We start from the raw sequence: 21,223 nt of genomic DNA on the forward strand, positions 1-21,223 counted from the left end.
GCATAGACACACACCACGCACACACAGCGGTGCCTGTGCATGTGAGCACGCAGAAATGCAAACACACATAAACTGAAGCACTCAGCAGTTACTCAAACTGACAGATGTGAGAACTTCCTTCCACATCTTTTCTAAAAATCACACAAAGAATTCATTCACTTGGGAGGCTCTGGGAATTATCGCTGCGCACCTTATGTCATCATCAAACAGGTAGTTGTTGGTACAGGTGCTGGCAGCGTGAAATATAGGGCTGTGTTTGTTTCCATTGCTCTGATTGTGATAGTCTCCCTTGTCCTGACTTGCTCTCCATAGTATTCACTCACTGGTTACACCCGCCCTCTTCATATCAGGCTAAACAATGCTACAAAGAATCCCCCCCGAGAACAGTGACAGGATATTTAAGTTCAACGTCACCTATTCACTTCCACCTCCAGACTACACAAAAAGAGACAAAACACACTCACACTGCTCATTTGTGACCATTTAACCTGCCTAAGAAGACCTCAGAGAAACAGTCATTCATGTACACGTCTGCAGACATACTTTAAAATGTAAAAGATGAAAAAGATCTATGTATAGAACATGCCGCAGACTATGTGAAAGGTAACCCTGTATGAGGATGGTAACTCACCTTTGATGATGGACTCTGCAGCGGCCAAATCCCGTTTGTAGGTCACCTAGGGGTCAAATAACTCTTCATTCAAAGCAGAAAAGCAGCCAAGATGGTTTAGAAATGTGCATCAGATGCCACTTCATGGTATTTTGCCTGTGAGCTGTTCATGTTGGCATTTGAGCTAATGATGGTCGTTGTGAAGGTATCGTCCAAGTTACCAGCATCCCAGTTAGCCTCTACCTCTACTAATGATTCCACACGCATTGGACCTTAAAAATTCAATAATTTAGTTTTATGTTTTCAGGAGGAATTCTGGGTTTATATTTAATTAATTACATTGTTTCTGGAGCCAAAAAAAGTTTCTGCACAAATTTAGCTGATAGCTAAATAGCTGCCTTTAGCTTTCCGGCTCCTCTCTTATGGAACCAGGTTCCACTGTGGGTTCGGGAGGCAGACTCCCTCCACACCTTTAAGATCGAGCTGAAAACCTTCCTTTTCCATGATTCTTATAGTTAGGATATGAGCATCTCCTGAGTTGGAGTCTGCATGTACAGGACCCAACTGTCCAGGTTATGCTCTTTGCTTTTATAGTTATGGATAGTCTAGCCATCCACTACTTATGTAGCAATGGGGAAGTACTTCGCTCCATTTCTCTAATGTATTAATGTATAAATACACTACTCACAAAAAGTTAGGGATATTTGGCTTTCAGGTGAAATTTATGGAAAATGCAATATGTTCATGCTACAGTGATATAATATCATAAAAGTAAGACATTTAAGTAGAAGGATGCACTACTGATTTCCTCATCTCAAAAAATTCATTCAACACAAAAGGTAACAACAATGGTAGTTACACCACAACAAAAATTTGAACGTCTCAATATCTCGTCATGTGCCCTTGAGCATCAATGGCAGCTTGACAACGACGTCTCATGCTGTTCACAAGGCAACTTATTGCCTGCTGAGGCATGGCATCCCACTCTTCTTGAAGGGCAGCCCTCAGGTCATTGAGGTTCTGGGGTGCAGGGTTTCGAGCCTCTACACGACGGCTCAGCTGATCCCACAGGTTTTCAATGGGATTCAGGTCTGGAGAGAGTGCAGGCCATTCCATTTGAGGTACACCAGTCTCCAACAGCCGTTCCCTGATGATGCGGCCTCGATGAGCAGGAGCATTGTCGTCCATGAAGATGAAATTAGGCCTGTGCTGTTCATGTAGGGGCACAATCACTGGATTAATGATGTTATTCAGGTAGTATGGGCTTGTCACTGTACCATTCAAAAAGTGTAGGGCAGTTCTGTACCAAGTGGACACCCCTGCCCACACTGTAACACCGCCACCACCAAAAGCTGGCCTGGTGACAACAGTGGCTGATGCATAGCGCTCTCCCTGACGTCTCCAACATCGTTGCTGGCCATCATTTCTGCTCAGTGTGAATCGACTTTCATCAGAGAACAGCACTGAGGCCCACTGGTTCCTCGTCCAGCGTAAATGCTCCCTGGCCCATGCAAGACGATGATGCCTGTGCCTGGTGGTGTGGTCAGGTACCCGTGCAGGTCGTCTAGCACGCAGACCACGCTGATGGAAATGGTTTCGAATGGTCTGACGTGACACTTGGGTGCCTCTCACCTCTCTTAAACGTGCCTGGAGTTGAGTGGCATTCATCATCCGGTTTCTCAGGGCAGTGTTCACAATGTAGCGGTCATCAGCACGGGATGTGGCCAAAGGACGTCCACTTCTAGGCCTTTCTGTGACTCTTCCAGTCTCTCCATATCTCTGTTGCAACCTGCTGATGACACTCTGTGACACTCCAAGCTCAGTGGCCACTTCTGTCTGAGAACGTCCTGTTTGAAGCATCGCAATGGCAAGGGACTGTTGTTCCATTGTTAGGTGTCGTCTTGGTCTCATGATGTCAAAATGTGAACAGCATGATGAGGACAACTGTTTAAACACCAGCTCTAATTGAACCAGGACATTTATTGGTCAATTCAAGGATCACACACCTGCCGTGATTTTTGCCGTTAAGCTCCTTGTTAGAGAACAGCAACTTGTGCAAAATTTATTGAAACATTTAACAGTTGGACATGTGCATTTAAAAGCTTAGAGAAGATCACATTAAGTTCACCTGTACAGGTTTGAATGCATTTTAGGTTTGTTGTGAAATTTCACCCAAAAGCTGAATATCCCTAACTTTTTGTGAATAGTGTATATGCCAATATTGTCGTCTCTAACTTATTTCTCCTTTTTCCGCAGGTCTTCCTGAATAAGTGCAGTTGTACAGGTTGTTCTGTCTTTCCTGTCCTCTCCACCCCAACCAGTCGAGGCAGATGGCTGCCCTCCCTGAGCCGGGTTCTGCCGGAGGTTTTCTTCCTGTTAAAGAGGAGTTTTTTTCCTTCCCACTGTCGCCGCGTGCATGCTCAGGATGGGGGATTGGATCGAAGTCATGACTCGATGCAATCAGTTGGTTTCTATTATAGGCTATGTATGAATTGGCTTGAAATGGTGTTGTGAAGTAGTGCTATACAAATAAAGCTGAACTGAATTGAAAATGCATTCCTTGTGTATGAAAACGGGATACAAAATGCCACACTTTTTTTTTTTTAAATACATTTTTTTTCATAGTTTTGACTCAAATACAGTCCTGGTGTTTAACATCTTGTGGCTCCATGGATCAATACACACTAACCATGAACAATAACTGTGCAAAATTAATGAAATTCTATATTCAGGTAAAATACAGAGTCAGCGTTTCAATTGCTATGACTGAGAATTTTTATTTTCACAGAGAAGATATGTAGAGGTCTCTTTTTGTTTGAGGTGAACCAGATCACACCAGGAAGTATGGCGGCTTATGGGAGCATTGGCTGCTCCACTCTTTTCATCCAGTCAATACTACCAGCATAAAAGAATATGTGTTTTGTTTTTTGTTTTTTTTTCCCCAAATAGACTCGATCATTTAAGGCCTAAGATGCATAACTGCAGAGAATTAAGAACAAGACATTATAACCAGAAGTACTTTCACATTTGCCAGCATCCATCACTTTTGAATCAGGAGCTGTCTTTCTGTGGTGGGCTTGCAGCTGTACAAGTCAAAATGTCACTAAATGCACAATCCAAAAATCAAAGTAGGCCCCTGGCAAGCTCACCTTCCACAGTGTTGGCGGGCCCTCGATGAGCTTGGCATTGGTGCCACAGTACTGCAGAGCCAGATGGAGACACTCGGTGCCAAAGTCAAAGTCGGATTCAGTGCACTGCAGAGGGAACACGAGAGCACAGCAGCTGTAGATGAGTGTTCACATCACTGTATTTTTATCAGTCTTAATGGGATTTTAGTCCACTATGTTGACTGACTGACTGGGTGGAACTCCTATATGCATAAAATATATCCCTAATGACAGACCAGAACATACAAGCAGGAAAAAGAAGACATATTTCTGGTGTAGAGACAGTAAAAATTGTTGACTCCCCATCTGAGGACTGAACTCTCTACATGTCACATCAACTTACAAATTTCATGCCAACTTTGTTGTGCACATGTAGGGTGTTCCATTGTCAGTGATACTGTTATGCCGCCTGCTCTCACCAAAATGTGGTTTTCTTGGCTATAATCCAACGTATTCAGAAATATTAATAAATGAGCAATTGGTTAATTAACATTGCAAAAGGTTTAGGTTCACATTCTGACAACTGTGAGTTTTAGAACCTCAAAATCAGTAGATGACATTTTCTTTTATCTAAGTCACATTAAATTTCCATTAGTAAAAGTTTTCTCCATGATCTGCTGAGGTATCCTTGGCTCTGATTGGCTAATAAATGCGTAAATGTGGATGAATCAAAGCAGATTACTGAACGTTACTGATGTTTTAGCCAAGTGACATTAAATCTGATTCATTTTCACCAAAAAAAATGACACCAACTTGTAATTTTCTATTGTAAAATTTAAAGCTATTTCACCACTAGGGGGCACTAAAGTTAAAAAGTGAAAATTAGCTGGTTGCAAACTGGTCCTCATTTTAAAAAAAACTTTTCAGCCAATCATGGTAATAACTTTTAAACATAACTAAAATTATTTGTTGGGCATTGTTTCAGTTTTATTTTTCAATGTCATGACTCAAATGTTAAAACACTGGTAGAATTTAGCGAGGTATTTGGTGATGAGTGTCCTCATAGTCTTCATATGCAACCAGTTAGAAAAAGAACATTTAAGCTAATTTGGCCCTTACATGGCGAGAACTCTGGCCTGCTACACACTTGATTTATTATTCGCTCAATGAGGCATTTCTTTTAGTCCTGCATTTTTTAGATAACATTTATAATATGGACTTAAAGTATCCTTCCTGGGTGATTTTATTTTGCTGTCTTTACTGTGATCAATGGCGGTATTTAGACAGAAAAGGCTCATAACACGACGCTGCCGTCACCACATTTTTCACCAGATGTATCACAGGATGGTATTTTCTTTAGCTGATGGACTGTTGGCCCTGAAACTCTCTTATCTATCTGAATTAAGATTTAAAATCTCCATGAGTGGTATTATCAGGTCCATGAGACATCTTCCAACATTGCTGTAAAAAGAAAAAAAAAAAAAAAAAGATGTTTTCTTATGAGACTGAATGGTTCATCACTTCTGTTTCATCAGAGGAAAATGTCTGACAAGGCAATGCAGTTGGCTCCGGATGGTTCTCCATCACATGATTACCCATTCCCTTGCAGAATGGAAAGGAAGGCCATTTTCTTTTTGCTTTGTTTTTTTTTTTTGTTTTTTTTGTTTTTTTACATAACTGATAAAAAAAGTCATAAGCAAAGAAACCAGCACTAATTCATTTTGCTTTATTATAGGGTTGGTAATGGAAGCTCAGAAACTCACATCATCATCAGCCAAATTCTCAGTTTTATTGTTGACACAATATGACCGTTGTTAGCATCATAAATCCTCCCCAAATTAAAGCCATGGCTGGTCATTTTGCTCAGAAACATTTTATTTTTACTCTGGATGAAGTGGTTCCTCATCCTGATAGTATTCTATACATTTTGTAATCACAAACAATAAGAAATATAGTCAGACCCCTCAGTTTACTGTAAATCTGTAAAAACTCTGACCAATCCAAATGTTCGGACTGAACTGAAGTTGTTTATTTCTTATATTTTGTAAGCTTCTTCTCCCAGCTCCCCTCCTCCCCCTCCAGCAGCGCATACCTGATAGCCACACCCTGCATATAAACAGTGTGTTAGGATGAAAATACAAAGTTGTGAAGAAGAAACTTGGAAGGCAAACATGGCTGAGAAAATGCAGTCAGGATTTCCCAACCCGGCTCGGTTTATTTGCCTCCTCCCACCGAGAAAGAAAATTGTTGGTGGAAAAAGCTGCAAATAAAAAAGCGTTGGATCATGCAAGGAGCAAAACAAGAAGGGGAGGAGTCAAGACAGGGTGCTACTTTCAAATCTTGCTACCTCCCCAACATTACCTACCCCAGCTTTAAGGTGGTGCTGCATGTAGCAGAAAAGAAAATGACCTACTACCCATACCAAGGTATATTGTAAAGAAAAACACCTCTAACGCTGCAAAAACACTCAAATGAAAGCACTTACCATTTCAAGTTTACTCCATTAGATCTTCTCTTTCCAGTTAGCTCCGTTTTTCATTTACACCTAAACCATATCTCCCACTTTAGCAGCTAAATGCTCCACATGTTCACCAGCTGGTTGCTAATGGCGTCTGTTTTACTGTTTGCTTCTGGTAACTATAACCACGAAAGTAATAAGCCTGGTCCTAAACAGTAAAAGGTTCGTGGCAGTGCGTTACAGCTGCCTGAACCCATCGTAGTGATAAATAGTCTACAGATAACTCAACCAAAGCTCAGTTAGTGAAACTTGGATTCAGGCGATGAACTTTTGTCTGAACTTCAAAGACACATTCAGGCTATCAGTGATTATAATAAAGTAATATTTTATAAATACAGAGGGGGGTATTTTATACCAGAAACTATTAAACTACAGGGAGAAATTGAGGCAGAAGATATGCTCTTGGTCTTCAGGTAACATAACCTTTAGCATTTTCTTCTAATACAAAAGCTCCCACTGGGGACTGGATAAAGTGTCTCTTCTTTTGTCTTTTTAGCTCTTAGTTCTTCTCCACTCAATAGATGTCAAGCTACAAATGTGAAGCTCTAAGAGATTTTTCATGAGCATGTCCCAAAGTCCTAACCTGACAGACACCTAACACTTTCCCCTCTTTATAAAGCCTGAAAGGAAGGAGAGGGAGACGTATTCTCAATCAACCTCCCCGGTTTGTCTTTTCTCTTTTTTTTTTTTTTTGTTGCAACTTGACTAACCTTGACACTGCAGAATGAGCTCATTTTCGAACAGGCCAAAGCCAACAGGGCTCTCAGAGCAATCTGTAGCTCCATGTGAGCCAAGAAGGAAAATAACTTCAGACAACTAGAAAGTACTCCAGCTCCAAGTTTGCTGCATCGTTCTGAAACGTGGCTATCAAAGAACCCACTAAATCAAATCAAGGTTAGAACAGCAAATGCAAAGTGTCTGAAAAATAAACAAGGTCAACTTCTTCATCTCCAGTTTCGCATTCAGCTGGCCGGCCGCACTTTAAAAATAAGCTCTTGCTTTCAGAGAAGAATCAGCACACTTGTGACTCATGTCAGCGAATAAATTCTTTCCATTTTGCAGGTACACATATTAAATCTCACTTAACTGCAGAGACAATTCATCTGAGTCCACCTAAATGAGAAGTGCAATTTCAGAGTTCCTTCATCATTTTTCCAACTGAGCTTTTGTTAACTTTATGTTCCACAGACTAATCTGCAGCAGAGTGGCAGAATATATCAACTTGTCATTTCTTTCCCAGATGCAGCAGAGGTAACGGGAAAATGATGGCAACCACGCCACAAGCAGCTCGCACTGAAACCCTGCAGGTTCTGGCACATCATCTGAACACTGAAGGACCGTAAAGGCTAAATATGATGAATGAGAATCAGAAAAGCTTTTTTTATTTTCAAAATATGAATCTTATCATTTGTAAAGTAACTTTTTGAGAAGTAAGAAGCACATGCTTGCAGGACTCGATTTGTCCAATCAATTATATTATGTATTGTCTTTTCTTAACAAATGTATCTGAAATCATCATTTTCAACGTACGTGGTTTGGAGAACTGTTGCGTGGTTTCATCTGTCCCACGTTAAAGTGTTAGTTAAACGAACCGCAACTTGCATGGAGATGATAAACAGCACCTCTAAATGTTCCTGTAGCAGAAATTTGGGCTGAAAGCTCAGAGTTGGGATTGTTACAATTGTTATATTGTTATATAAAACCTTGCTTTTGAAAAATGGAAGCAGTGAAACGGTTTAAAAATAATACAAATGCTATATTTCAATTAAAATATTGTAGGGAAAACATATCAAATTAAGAAGACAACTTGCACAACACTCCATTTGTGTATGTGAATAAATAGGAAAAAGAAAACTGCATGCAAAAACATTGAGGCAAATTTTTTTTAGCCTTTTAAAAATGCATGACGTAACTTTCTAACCTTCAAACTCTACATCCCAGACTTGTTTAATGACACAGTGACATCTATCATCTGCATTTCTGGAGCCGCTGCAACCTCCCGGTGCTGAGAAACCGACACTATACAACTTTTTTTTTTTTTTTTTTAATACAACTTTTAAATCCAGTAAGGGACGTGACGTTGCAGCAGAGTTTTGCTTCGTGGTAGAGAGGTTTTCTCCTGCAAGACTTCCAAAGAAACCATGCTTTTTCTAACTGTACTGTCACCACATGGTAATAGAGCCCTGTAGTGTCTGAGGACCCAGGTTTGCTGCAGTTTCTCTGAGGTTGCATTCATACAATGATAGTCCGCTAAACTCGGTCCGATTTGGGACTCAGTTGTAGGGGGTATCCATGTGGATCAAGATTCACTTTGACCAAACGCATCAAACCATAAGAATAATACATTCCCATTCCCACCAAAGGTGGCGCTGCAGTAGTTTTTAGCAAAAGAAAGAACAAGACCCGCATGAAGAAGAAGAAAATTCTGTTGCCTTCACTTGAGAGTTAAACATGGAGCAGGAAACTATTGCTGCTTTGAGTTTTTATTTTGTCTTATGCAAGTATACTGCAGAAATACACTGCAACAATGGACGCAGTCTGAACAACAGACGAGGCAGAGGACCCTTAACGTGATGGCTATGTATTTACCCACAATGCAATGCTACGTCAAACGCAAGAAGTGACTTTTTTTGTAGTCCACTATCCTATATTTGGTCCGCTTGAAACGGGTTGAGACCCACTTCTTTCGTCCGAATCCGAATTCATTTGGTGCGTTTACAACTCACCAAACCAAGCAGACTTTCCGAGCTAACTAAAACTAGGAGGACTAGGATTTGAATCTAAAAGGCTAATGTGAATGTGCCCCTCAACAAGCAATGTTGCTGATTCAGCAGATAAATGCAAGAAGATTAAAAGAGAGAAAAGGACAAAATAGTCGTCATGAGTCATCATAAGATCGTCTTCTGCTGGCTGGAGAGAGCTAACAGGTCAGGAAGGATGCAAGATGGAGGCCGCATAATCTGTCGATAAGGGGCAGGGAAAATGGCAAAAGTTATGTAGTGTGATTCAATTTGGGTCCAAAGTATATATAAGTTACAAATGGCTGTGAACATCAGACTTGCGCATCTTCCACAAGAAGCGAGAACTTCGTTCTTGCTCTCGAGGCTGCAAGCACAAGAAAATAAGTTATTTTTCATCTGGTGCATTCATACTCCACGAGAAGCTTCATCTGCAACGGGTGGAGATCACTGCGGGCGGTAATGTCTGCTTTTATGTGCAATGAACTCTGTTACTTCATATTTAACAAGACATTTCGTCCACGACAGGATGGGTTTTGCACAGCTGGGTACGTGTGTTTGAATGCTACATGTTGTAAGTCTTCGTAAATCTCACTTCCTCGATTAGCTGTTTTATCAAAACAATCAAAATGCAAACTGTCCACTTTATGTTTTTACCGCGTTAACGACGCCCACCTCAACTGTCCGACCAATCACACGATACTTCTCGGAGCCCCAAAAGAAAAAGGTTCTGCCAACCTGCGTCGAGAATTGTCTTCAACCGTGATTGCGAGAATAAAATGGTGTCGCTTTCTTCTCGGGGCTTTTCTCGCTTCTAGCAGGCTTTAAACCCTAAACATGCCTGTGGTCTGTGGTCTATCATATCATCATTCTGTCATCCACAACAAGGAGCATGCTGTTTGGTAAAGGTATATTACAGAACAAACCTACCCTCTGATAGGCCTGATAGATGACATCATATGTAAATCCCTGAGGCATCTCGCTGGCCCTGTACTTTGCTCGCTCCAGAGAATGATCCAGGAAGCCCTCTGATGTGGTGGCTATCACCGTGGAAACGAGAGGTCGGATAGCTCCTGCAGCCTGCATGAAAGAAGATGAGACTTTTACCACCAAAGTTCAATGAAGGTTAAATTTGGAAGGTTTGTATCTTTTATGATCTGCATGAGAGAAGCGTAATGATCTGTGCAACTTGTCAAGAGTCTGAAAGGTCAAACTTGAGATCACATGGACAGTGTCTGCACGAAAGACAGAAAAAATTAAACAAATTGCTTATTTGTGCACCGCATCATGATCTAAGACTGCGTTCCTTGGACCTATTTTTGTTTCAACATTTTTTTGTCATTTTGTCAAAGATAACGAGGAGGCTTTGGCCCCTGCAGGCATCACGTCGTCTAGCGAACATGTGCATAACACATCCGCATAAAAACAAAGATTTGTAATGTGTATATGGGCACGCATAAATAAAGAGTTGACATGCACTCAGCGTCTGCTCTGAGAGTGTGGAATCAGATTTGTTTCAGAATCTCCAAGCAAAACTTTTTAAAACTCAAGCACAAAAACAACAATTAAAACCAAAACTTTCTAAAACTTAAGTAAAATAAATTATCTCAAAATCAAAAATTTTCAATCATCATGAAAACTATTAGGCTTTTATTTGGTTAAATTGAGGAGATTTGTTTGCAGTTTCTTCTTTCTCTCGTCTTTCCATTTTGGTTGCGTTTCACAGTCTTTGGTTTTGATTCTTAATTGTTTGGTTTCATTTCTGACACAAACCTTTCATGGGGAGGCTCTTTCAGGGGCGCATTCTGATTTGCCGGTGAGTTTTTGATTTTAAAACAATATATTTTACTTAAATTTTAGAAAGTTTTGGTTTAAATTGTTGTTTTTTGCTTGAGTTTTTAAAGTTTTGCTTGGAGATTGTGAAACAAAACTGATTCCATCTGAGAGAAGATCAAGGTTTCAGTCGCAACGTCTACATTGAACACGTTGCAATTTAAACTGCCTTTACTGTCATGCAGGTTTGCAACATAGTTAATGTGAATGCAAAGGTGAGAACATGTTAATATAAGTTCTTTCCAAGCTCATCTGAATCTTCCAGAACAAGTCAGGCTTACTTGTACAGAACGTTGGAGATCTTCTATCACCTTCATGGGAAATCATGAAGCTCTACTCCAGACTTTAGGATATGAATGTAATGCTGTTGTAGCACCAACTAGTTAGAATTTCACCTTTGAGACACATCAATGAAGACATGATGATGCTGTCACGTTGGATTACACTGTAATCCTACATTGTACTGTAATTCATAGTTGGGTGGCAGTGGACATCACACAGAGGACAACCACACCAGATCTGCACTAAAACCATCACTTTATCACCAATACCTGGTTTTTGTTCTTGTCTTATATATTGATTTACTTACATAACCACTACCAGTAACGTCTTATTACTTGATTTGATGATGTTACTTAAATTTTTCTGTGTTTCTATGCCGTTTTTATTTTACTGTCAGTCTGTGTAAGTTTGCTTTGCAGCACTTTGGCCTTAGAAAGCAGCTATTTTCCATTTTCTGTATGAACAGACATATGGCAAATCGACAATAAAGAAACTTACCTTGAAAAAATATAAACAAAACATCATCATTTAATTTTATTTATTCAAGTAGAAAAGTATTTATGGTTATCTCAGAGCTTAATTAATGTCCAACCACAAACTCAGATCAATCTATTTAAGAGATTTGCCTGCAGAAATACTGAAAAAATCTTTTTTTTTTTTTTTTCTTATTGTATTATTAAGAACATTGGTGCCAGGAACCGAAATGACCTGGAGATCAGTGTATAAATGCAAAACAGAAAAATGTGGTGAAAGAAAATCCTAAAAAAGAAAAGTGATTTAATGGTTGAGCAAGAAAGCACATTTCTGGTAATAAGAGACAAATGTACTGATGTTTTATGTGTGTGTGTGTTGGTGAGGGGGGTCAAGCTGCCCTAAAAATTCCCCAGTTTGACTGAACATTTGTATGACACTATGAGGAAAAGTACAGACACAGAAAATAAAATAAACTTTTGCAGAGTAAAAAAAAAACAAAACAAAGCAAACTCAAGTTTCTGTTCCTTCTGTTCTGGTTTTCTGAGGAAAAGAAAAACTGTCGTCAGCTGAAGGATATTTGCACAAACCTAACCTCACTCACCTATTTCTACACCGAGAAGAAAAATAGAGAAGAAAAAGTATAATAATCTAGAAAAGATTTCTAATTTTTTCTTTTTTTTACTTCCCTAAATTTCCAACAATATGTTGAACTAAATAAAAAAATAATGTTTTATTCTCCACCTTGAACAGGATTCTCTGGAAAAAGAGATTTTCTATCCCAAAGGGATCTTCCTAATTAAATAAAAGTAAACAAAAGAAATGCATTTTTCTCTTTTTACCATCAATAAGAACTGCAAAGATAATAACTTCACCTCAAGGTTTTTTTTTTTTTCTTTCCTTTATTTTCCCAAATAATTTTTCTCTGTCCAGCCAAAACTTTGCTAACATTTCCTTGATCACATTTGGAGTTGGCAAGCACGACTACACAACAACAATAAATCCATCTTAACAAGCGCAGCTGGAGCACGCACTGCATGTACTTCCTCTCCTGGAAAAATCAGCATTTCTGAGATAATATTTTCATGTGACTGCGGCACGACTGCATACGGCTTCCAGCAGCACGCAGTCTACGAGGGCGAAAGGAAAGCAAACATGTGTTCTGTGTGTTACACATGCGGTTACGATCTAAATCGTGTATACTGGCAAGATGAATCAAGACCAAACTGCTTGATGTGAGAGGTCTTCACTAAAACAGATTTTCTTTTTTTTTTTTTTTTTTTTAAATAAAGATGCATTCAACCAGGTCTTCTCTCAGCTTGAGAGCCTTAACCACGAATCGCCTGTGAGTTTGTTTATTCACCAGTGGCTGTGGCATTGCTCCAGATGTTTTTCTGTAAATCACTGATCACCATCAGGAGCGATGAAGCTGTCAGTCGAATAATAAGTAAAAAAGATGGATTAAACTGGTTACAAGGAGGCAAATTTAAGGCGTTTGTTCAGGTATGAGGGTGAAACTGCCGGGAAAAGGAGACTGCTGGACTTCAGAGTTCATTTTGCATGTTTGTATACGTGTGAACTTCAGGTTGCATGAATAACTTTGACTCTCAGTGGCCTGTCGTCCTACAAGGTGAAATATTTGAGTCCAGCTGCAGTTGCTACATTTATTTACACTCGGCTCTGTAATTGGACCTTCTCTGGTTTTCGGCTAAAGCTCATGAGAAGATGAAGTATGAGCTCCATTCAAGAAACAATTTAGCTACGCTTTGCCTTCCAAGCATGAGGAACCGGTTGCTTTTAGGGTTATTTCTCTATTTGTACGGGGATTACGTCGTTCTCTCTGCTGCTTTTCTCCTGGAAATAGAATTTCCTGCTTTCATAAGCGACCACATTTTTCCACGTTTTGACCTCAAGTGAACTTTAAACAGAATAATCGCATAGGATACATTTCCATTTGTTTCAGTTAGACGCCATCATAAATCACAATCACAACTTCACAACAAAGACATCCATGTTTTAGGGTAAAATAAATTCTTTTTTTTTTTTTTTTTTTTTTTAAGAATCACAGCAATTGATTTATTGCCTTATCTTAAAATGTCTTGAGACAGATGTGCATTTTTTTCTTATATAAAGCTGCAACTAATGATTATTTTTGCTAAATCCAGCAGCAGTAAGCCATCCGTCGTGTATTTCTAAATGTAAGTCGGCAGGATTTTATATTTATTGGAAAATAAATCAATTTTAAACTTCATATACAAAATGATAATCAGGTAATATTTAGCTTTAGAGCAAAAATTAAAACACTAAAATTCCAGCTGTAAGGACGACTGACAAATGAGACAAACTGGAATGTGGGGAAGCAGGAAAAGCACTAATTTCATGCTTGAGCTGAAATCCTTCATCCAAAGACAGGATGTAAAGGATGCATCTTCCTGCTAAATGAGAATTAACTATCAATGTGCTGAGAGAGTAGAGTACACCAGTGGCTCCTGATCTTGTGGGAGTCATAGTTCACAGGAGGTATGTGAGGCATTCAGCACACAGATATTAAAGTTTTGTTTGCACATGAACAAAATACAAGCATTTTACAGGAGTGTCAAGCATCTGAATGGATGATTAATGGGAAAGTCTTGTAATGATGATATTGTGAACCCCTGTAGAGGCGAGATGGACAGAATGGTTGTTTATATAAGTTTTTATCTCCTGCTTCAAAGTGTCTCTGGAATGAGAACAACTACGATGGACATTATAACCCCTCTGCAGGAGTACGGGACTCTATTCCTGCCATGATCTGAAACTGAAATAAAACATTTTGAAAGCTTGAAAAGTATTTTGAAAGTCTGAAAAAGATGTTTGAATCTCTGTAGCATTTTGTACTAGATTTTTTTTTTTTTTTTATTGTTTCTAAGTGCATATTTTGAGTTTCAGCCTCAAATTTTCAGATTCAAACCTCTTGCTGCACACTTACTGTTTTCAAGTCGACATTTTCAGAGTTTCAAATACGGCGTTGTTGTCCCACCACATTAGTTTTAAAAAATCTTTTGACACCTTGTAATATAAGATCAGAAAATTGCAGTGTGCACGTTTATAAAAAAAAGTTTTGAAACCTTGAGTTTTAAAATGGTAAAATCTTCTGCAAATTTCATTTGGATGTGAGCTCTGGTGCAACGCTGGGTTTTGTTTTGCAGACTTTCAAGCTTCCAATTTTTTAATTGATGGATTTAATTAAAACTAAAGAAAAACAGCCCTTTCTAATTTCCAAAACGAGCACAAGATGATTCATTCACACAATGCTTGTTACACTTTCAGTTCAAAGTGTGAAAAGTCCCAAACGGGGAACAACAATCATTTTCACAGCAGATGCAGCAAACCAAATGTATCCCTTGTCTGCAGTTGTGTGACTATTTGCTCAGAATATCAACGTGTTTTGGTCCACGTTTGCCTAAATGTATGGTTACTTTGCAAAGAAATCGTGTAGCCCTTTCAAAGCAGCAGACCTCAGTGCCAAAGTTTGACCGAACTGGCCGACACGTTCAGAAGGAAATATGTCATTTCAGGCCCTGAAAAGTTGGTTCTTAAATAAACAGTGATTTTCTTCACAAACCGTAACATAAACAGCGGGCGAAGGCTGGGTTCACCTGAATGCCAGAGCAAATAAGCAAGAAGAAAGTGAAGAAGGAATACTACAGCAGCTGGATGCAATGATACGTGTCTATCTGTCAAGCTGGTGGACAACATGATGGGTGATTGAGTAGAAAACCAGGTCACAGCTGCAGAATTCAGCCACAACCAAAGAAGTCCAGTGAATATTGCCTCCCAAGCCTCAGTCCACCACAGATGAAGACAGCAGGAGGACTAAATGCAGTTTGAAAGTTTGAATATGATCAATATGATCCATTTGCTTCTACAATTACGTAGAGCGATTAAAATCCTCGCAGTTTGGTTCAGGACATCATACTAGAAAAGGTTCTGATAGTGCTGAATCAGAGCCAGACCCAGACCCAGAACCAGAACAGTGTCTAATGGTAATCTTATGGTGATGAGCCCACTGGACAGAGGTACACACACATCAAGGAAAAAAGAATTAGAATCAGTATTGATGGGAATAATTTAACCAAAGATCTACTGAGATTGTTTTGACAAAAAAATTAAAGCACTTCCAAGAATTCCCCTCTTGATTAACAACAGACTCATCAGTTATCAGGCAGATTAATAGATAATAACAACGATGGGGTGTAGTTGTGAATGAGAAAAATAAAGTAAATCCTTTGGTTTGGTGTCTTTTAGGCATGCATGTACATAGAGCCTGCGGTGGTTTGGCGAGCTGTCCAGAGTATACCCTGCCTTTTGCCCAAAGACTGCTGGGACAGGCTCCAGCTCCCCGGCGACCCTTCATCAGATTAAGCGGTTAGGATAATGAATGAATGAATGTACATAGAGCCAATGCAGGCAACCAGTATTTGACTGAGAACAAATCTGCTGTTCGGATGCTGCTTCTGCACATACAGACTTGTGTCTCTTGCAAGCATTTTGGTTTAGTATGCAAGTTTTTCTTCTCTGACCAGAGCCTGTTTTGTGCTCACAAAGTTAAAGGTAATAATATTATAAAGAATAATAAAAATCCGATCTCTGACACTCAGTGTTGTAAAACATGGCCTTTCTCGTTTTTTCTACTGCATGGCCATTAGCTGGCTTCATCTTTTAAAAATGACTTAGTTATTCTAACAGGACCATTTTTACAAGCAAAATTAAGCTTTGACAGCAACATAAATCAGTTTCAGAATAAAGGGTTCTCCAAAAGAACTTATCGTACTGACCCCTTGTTCTTTGGCAGCCATTGCTATCTGGTACAGAAAGTCCTCGTCCACAAAAGGCCGCACTGCATCATGTATGATGAGCACCTTGGGTCTGTCAGCTGCAGGCGTCTCCTCCTCACCCAGAGCCAAGACCCCGTTACATATGGATCTGTGGCGGGTCGAGCCGCCTAACACCACTCGAACTTTGATGTGCTGGAACCGCTGGATTATGTCCATCATTAAGTCCATGTTTTCTTTGGCAATAACAACCACAATGATTTGGATCCATGGCACCCTGCAAGAAGACACCAACCACTTAGCAACATTTGTTTACAAAGCAAATCAGACAACATGGGCTACAATTAAACTGTTAATGATATTTACAAGATAATGAAGGAATTGCATAATTCCACTTAGTGTCCAACATCTATGACATATCAGTGTAGCGTGAACTTTTTATACCTTCTGTATATTCCACCTAAAAGTTTAATATCCCTAATTTTATGTGAGGAGTGTTTATACTTTATCATAACAAAGCTCATTTAAATCAATGAGTTGTTTAAAAATGCTAAATTGGAGACAATTAGTTCTGCATAAAGAATAAATATACAGGGTTAGAACCAACCTGAATCTGCCCACCTGGGAAAAAGCTTGCTAAAGCCTGCTAGATGTAATAGATGTGACACTGCCATCAATGCATAGGCTCATTAATATTGCCACCTTCTTATGAAAACCAAACTGATTATTTATAACTGTTATAGTTTGTGTTGCAGGGATGCAGTTCCTACAGACACACATGACTCAACGGCTGTATGTTATTAACCTTCACATGACTGCCAGCGCATTCATGTGCCAAAATTTTAGCAAGCGCTCGACAGCTGCCGGCGCATGAATCCACCAAAATACAGTAACACAGTTCTCTGTTCGTGAACTTGCAGAGCGGCATTTAGAAGACAATAATGTGTCTGAAGGGGAAATGGTTGAGTTATTCTTCAACGGAGAGATTATCGCTCTGTTCCTCCGCCCGACTAATTGGTATGCGAACCAAGTAAAAGATGCAAAGGGGGACAGAGCGGGACGATCAAGTCATGTTGCTTTTAAAACAGGTAGGCATGATTCTTTTTTTCTGTTTGTGAAAAAGAACGCAGTTTTGTAAGGAAAAAAGGTCATTTTTTTATGCAGTGGGATGAAAGTTAAATGAGGTTTTGCAGGTATACTTATGAGAAATTTTCTGTCTTAATCCTTCATACAACACCAGGTGCTTGAAATGCTCTTTTACACATTAAAACTACTCAAGCCAATCGAAGTTAGGTTTTATTCATATAACCTTGAAATATACTAACTAGTTTTTACACCTTTTGAGTTCTATTCTTGAAACCTGGCCCTTGGTGATTCCCAATGACAGAAAGTATACCACCTTCATGATACTGAAAAAGCCAGAGGTGGAAGAAAAGCTGCGTCCCATAGTCACCAATCCTGCATTATTGAAGGACTCCTGACAGGGATTCTTTGGATCACTACTGTTGTTTCACTGCCACGCTTATGACCTTTGACCTTACTTTACAGACAACCTCCATATAACCAGTGGACCACACAGGCTGCTTCTCTGCTCATTTCCTGACAAGCAAACAACCAACAAGCTAATGAGATGCATCTGATCAGAAACATCAGATGTTGTTGAAATAACTGTCGTGATGAAGCTCAGGAAGAGACTGCAACTTAATATAAACATCCTCCTCCTCATCTCTAAGTTATGAAGCCTGAAATCTGGTGAAAATATGGCTGTCTGTCTGCCAGAGAGAAATACACAAATACTTCAGCATCGCTACAGTATGAACAAAACCAGGCATTCACAATTTAGAGGAAGTAAACAGCGGCAGATATTAGCATGTGCTAACAAATCAATTAGACACCTCAGGGGCTGAAGAATAAAATTTTGGATCCAGGTCAAGTAATGGATCAGCATGAAAAGATCAAATTTTCAGAGGAGCAATGTGAATGCAAAGGAGAGGAGGGTTTACTCAGTGCAAGACCAAAAAGTAAAAATGATTAACATGACAGACCGTCTTCAGCAACTGTCATGATTTCATGTCATTCTTAGTTTTAATTTGTCAGAAAATACTATAATGCAACAAAAACTGTAACAGCAACCCGACATCTGATGGAACGATCTCTCGGTTGGATTTTGGTTCATACGAATCCTCAATTCAATGAAAAGAATAAAACAGAGTAAAGAAAATGTCATTTAACGTTAAAGTGCATCAGAGAGACGCATCTTTTTTTCTGTAAATTCATTCATTATGTTGCTTATCTACAGCATATACCTGTGGCCTAAATCTAAAGATAAATTCATCAGTACAGCTTTGGCCAGAGGTTGAATGCTTTGTTGTCTGTTTTTATACTTAAAGCATCTTTTCTGAATAAAAGCACTAAAGGACATTATATTGTGAAACAGTAAATTGTTTTAACTGTCATGATATTTTTGTTGTTAGCATTAAGGAAACTAAATTGTTATTTGAATCATTTTATTTATATTTCTTAATTACATGGCTGATTAATTAAATCTTTTTCTACTACATATCACAATAGGCATAATAGGTCTAAAAAAAAAAATTAAAAAAAAAACACACACACAATTGGTTGGGCCCTAGACAAAATAGTCATATTTGTCCATTGATGTTCAAGTTAATTTACTCAGATTGCTTCCACACAGAAATGGACAAATAAATAATTAAATAGAAATTTAGAGTTTCTAATGACAGGAAAACATCATCTTGACATCCTTGAAGATAATATTGGAGAACATTTAGTCTCTTTCCATACCAATTCATTACTAATTGTTCACTTATCAGTTCTGGATGAACTGATGAAGGGGCCCAGCGACATTTTCTTTGCCCAAGGCCCTTAAATCCGGGTTTTACCGCCGTGGAAGGAGATGCATGAATTACTTTCTTATCATTGCAGTTTTGTTTCTACCTGCATGTTTTCACTAACACGGTGTTATTCTGCTTTATCTTATCCTACCTCTCAAAAGCCTGGATAGTGTAGCTTATAAGCGGTCTACCCAGAAACGAGCAGAACTGTTTTGGTGTTTGTAGTCCAGTTCTCTCTCCGGTGCCGCCGGCAGGAAGCACCACGGACACCGGGAAGTCAACGGTGTGTAACACCGGATGGTGGTCGCTCTTTCCGGCTTTGCAGGTTGGGAAAACCCCAGGATGAGCGGGCCTCTGCGGTTCACTGTCATCATTCTTCATGTTTGTCTGACAAACTTCCATCCCTTCATGAGTGGGGGGGTGGTGGGTGTGTCAAAGTGAGTCTTCCCTACAGCTGTTCATTCCTCGCTTTATGGGCGGGGTGCGCGGGGAGGTGAGCAACGTGGGAGCAGAACCGCAACACGCTGTGAAGCTAATGCGGTAACTATTGCACTTCCGGTTTGTGCTTTCACAATAAAACACTCCAGCGCTGAGTTTGACTCCAGGTAAACACGTTTATGTACAGTGGAGCGCTTTTTATGTAGTCTAATTATATTTTTAAATGTTATTAAGTAAGCTGAACATGCATTCTATCAAGAGGGCAAATATACAAATACACAAGCTGTTAAACTGTGAAAGCAATATATTTTTTAATTTAATTTTTAATCATTAAAATTCATGTTAACTATTAGGGCTGTGACAATATGCTTTTGTCCCGATTCGATTCAATTCCGATTTTTTTGGGTGCCGATTCAATTTAAATTGCGATTCCCACAATTCTTTGGTTTTGGTGATTTTTGTCAATTAAAAACAAAAATAATGTACAAGATTTCTTTTTGCTCAGTATGCTTCATGATTTCAACAAGGAAAAAACAACACAATAAGGCAGACCATCATTCTGCTCTTATAATGCCCAAGAAGACAAGTAAAAAGATCAATAAAAACAAAAGAAATGACAAAAAAATTATAATGGATTATTTTTATTTATTTGAAAATAATATTTTTTTAACAAAAACAATCGATTTTAAAATTGTGAAGCAAAAATCCCAATATTTGATTTTTTCGATTCGATTTTCCCACCCCTATAAACTATCATTCAATTCTGTATGATCAGAAGGACTTAAACTTCTTATTGGTTTCCTTATTTCTATTTACTTATTTATTTATTTTTTTTTATGTATCATTTGATTTGGTTAGCAAATTAGTTAGACAGTCATGTCCTTGAAACAACTAGAAAATCTATTCTTTGACAAAGCTTCTGAAATGTTGCCTACTTGAAGAAAAATAGTCAAATGTAAGAGTGTCCGAAAAAGAAAAAAGAAAAAAATTCACTTGAAATATGTAGTATTTGGAAGCTGTCAGTCGATTGAAATGTCACAACTTTACCGGCCAGTAAGATGGAATATCAAATCTTTAATATTAAGGTTGGTGTTTTTGCCTTATACATTTTGATTTAACTTCAGTTTGACATTTTTAATGTACTTTGAAAAAGAAGAAATAATTTGAGCAAATTTCAGTAACTTGACAGTTTCAGAAACCAATCTGCCCCAGGTTGTGTGTTTCTGTTTTTGCTATTCAAAACTGCTATTTGCAGAAAAACAATGACAATTTCAAGAACAGAGTGTATCCACGTTCTAATCCGTTTTTTTTAATCAGCATCTGATGATAATAGATCTAAACTAATGCTTGCAATTACCTATTTGAGTGAAAGCTCATTTAGTCTGTGGTTGTGTTGAGTAGCAGAGCTACACTGTTCTGGCTTTGTTCAAGTTTTAGTGTAATACATTTAGTCAATGCAACACACATAAAAAAAAGTTATATTTATTTCATACAAAGATATAGCAAGAGTGATTAATGACAAAGCTTTTCAGGACTTCCTCCAAACGTTAAAAGTCA

General features: G+C 38.8%; 1 protein-coding gene across 1 annotated transcript in view; it reads right to left on the reverse strand.

The window, feature by feature from the left end:
* Positions 1–19,687, reverse strand: part of crppa (CDP-L-ribitol pyrophosphorylase A) — a 62,665-nt gene extending 42,978 nt beyond the window's left edge. The window contains exons 1-5 of the mRNA XM_079240375.1: positions 19,380–19,687; positions 16,377–16,650; positions 9,904–10,053; positions 3,760–3,864; positions 632–677 (exon numbers count right to left, since the gene is read on the reverse strand). Coding sequence (XP_079096501.1) covers positions 632–677; positions 3,760–3,864; positions 9,904–10,053; positions 16,377–16,650; positions 19,380–19,630 — 826 coding nt within the window. The 5' untranslated portion in view covers positions 19,631–19,687. The remainder of the gene's footprint in view (positions 1–631; positions 678–3,759; positions 3,865–9,903; positions 10,054–16,376; positions 16,651–19,379) is intronic.
* Between the last annotated feature and the right edge of the window lie 1,536 nt (positions 19,688–21,223).

The sequence above is a fragment of the Telmatherina bonti genome (assembly GCF_933228915.1).
Source record: "Telmatherina bonti genome assembly, chromosome: 5".
NCBI lineage: Eukaryota > Metazoa > Chordata > Actinopteri > Atheriniformes > Telmatherinidae > Telmatherina > Telmatherina bonti.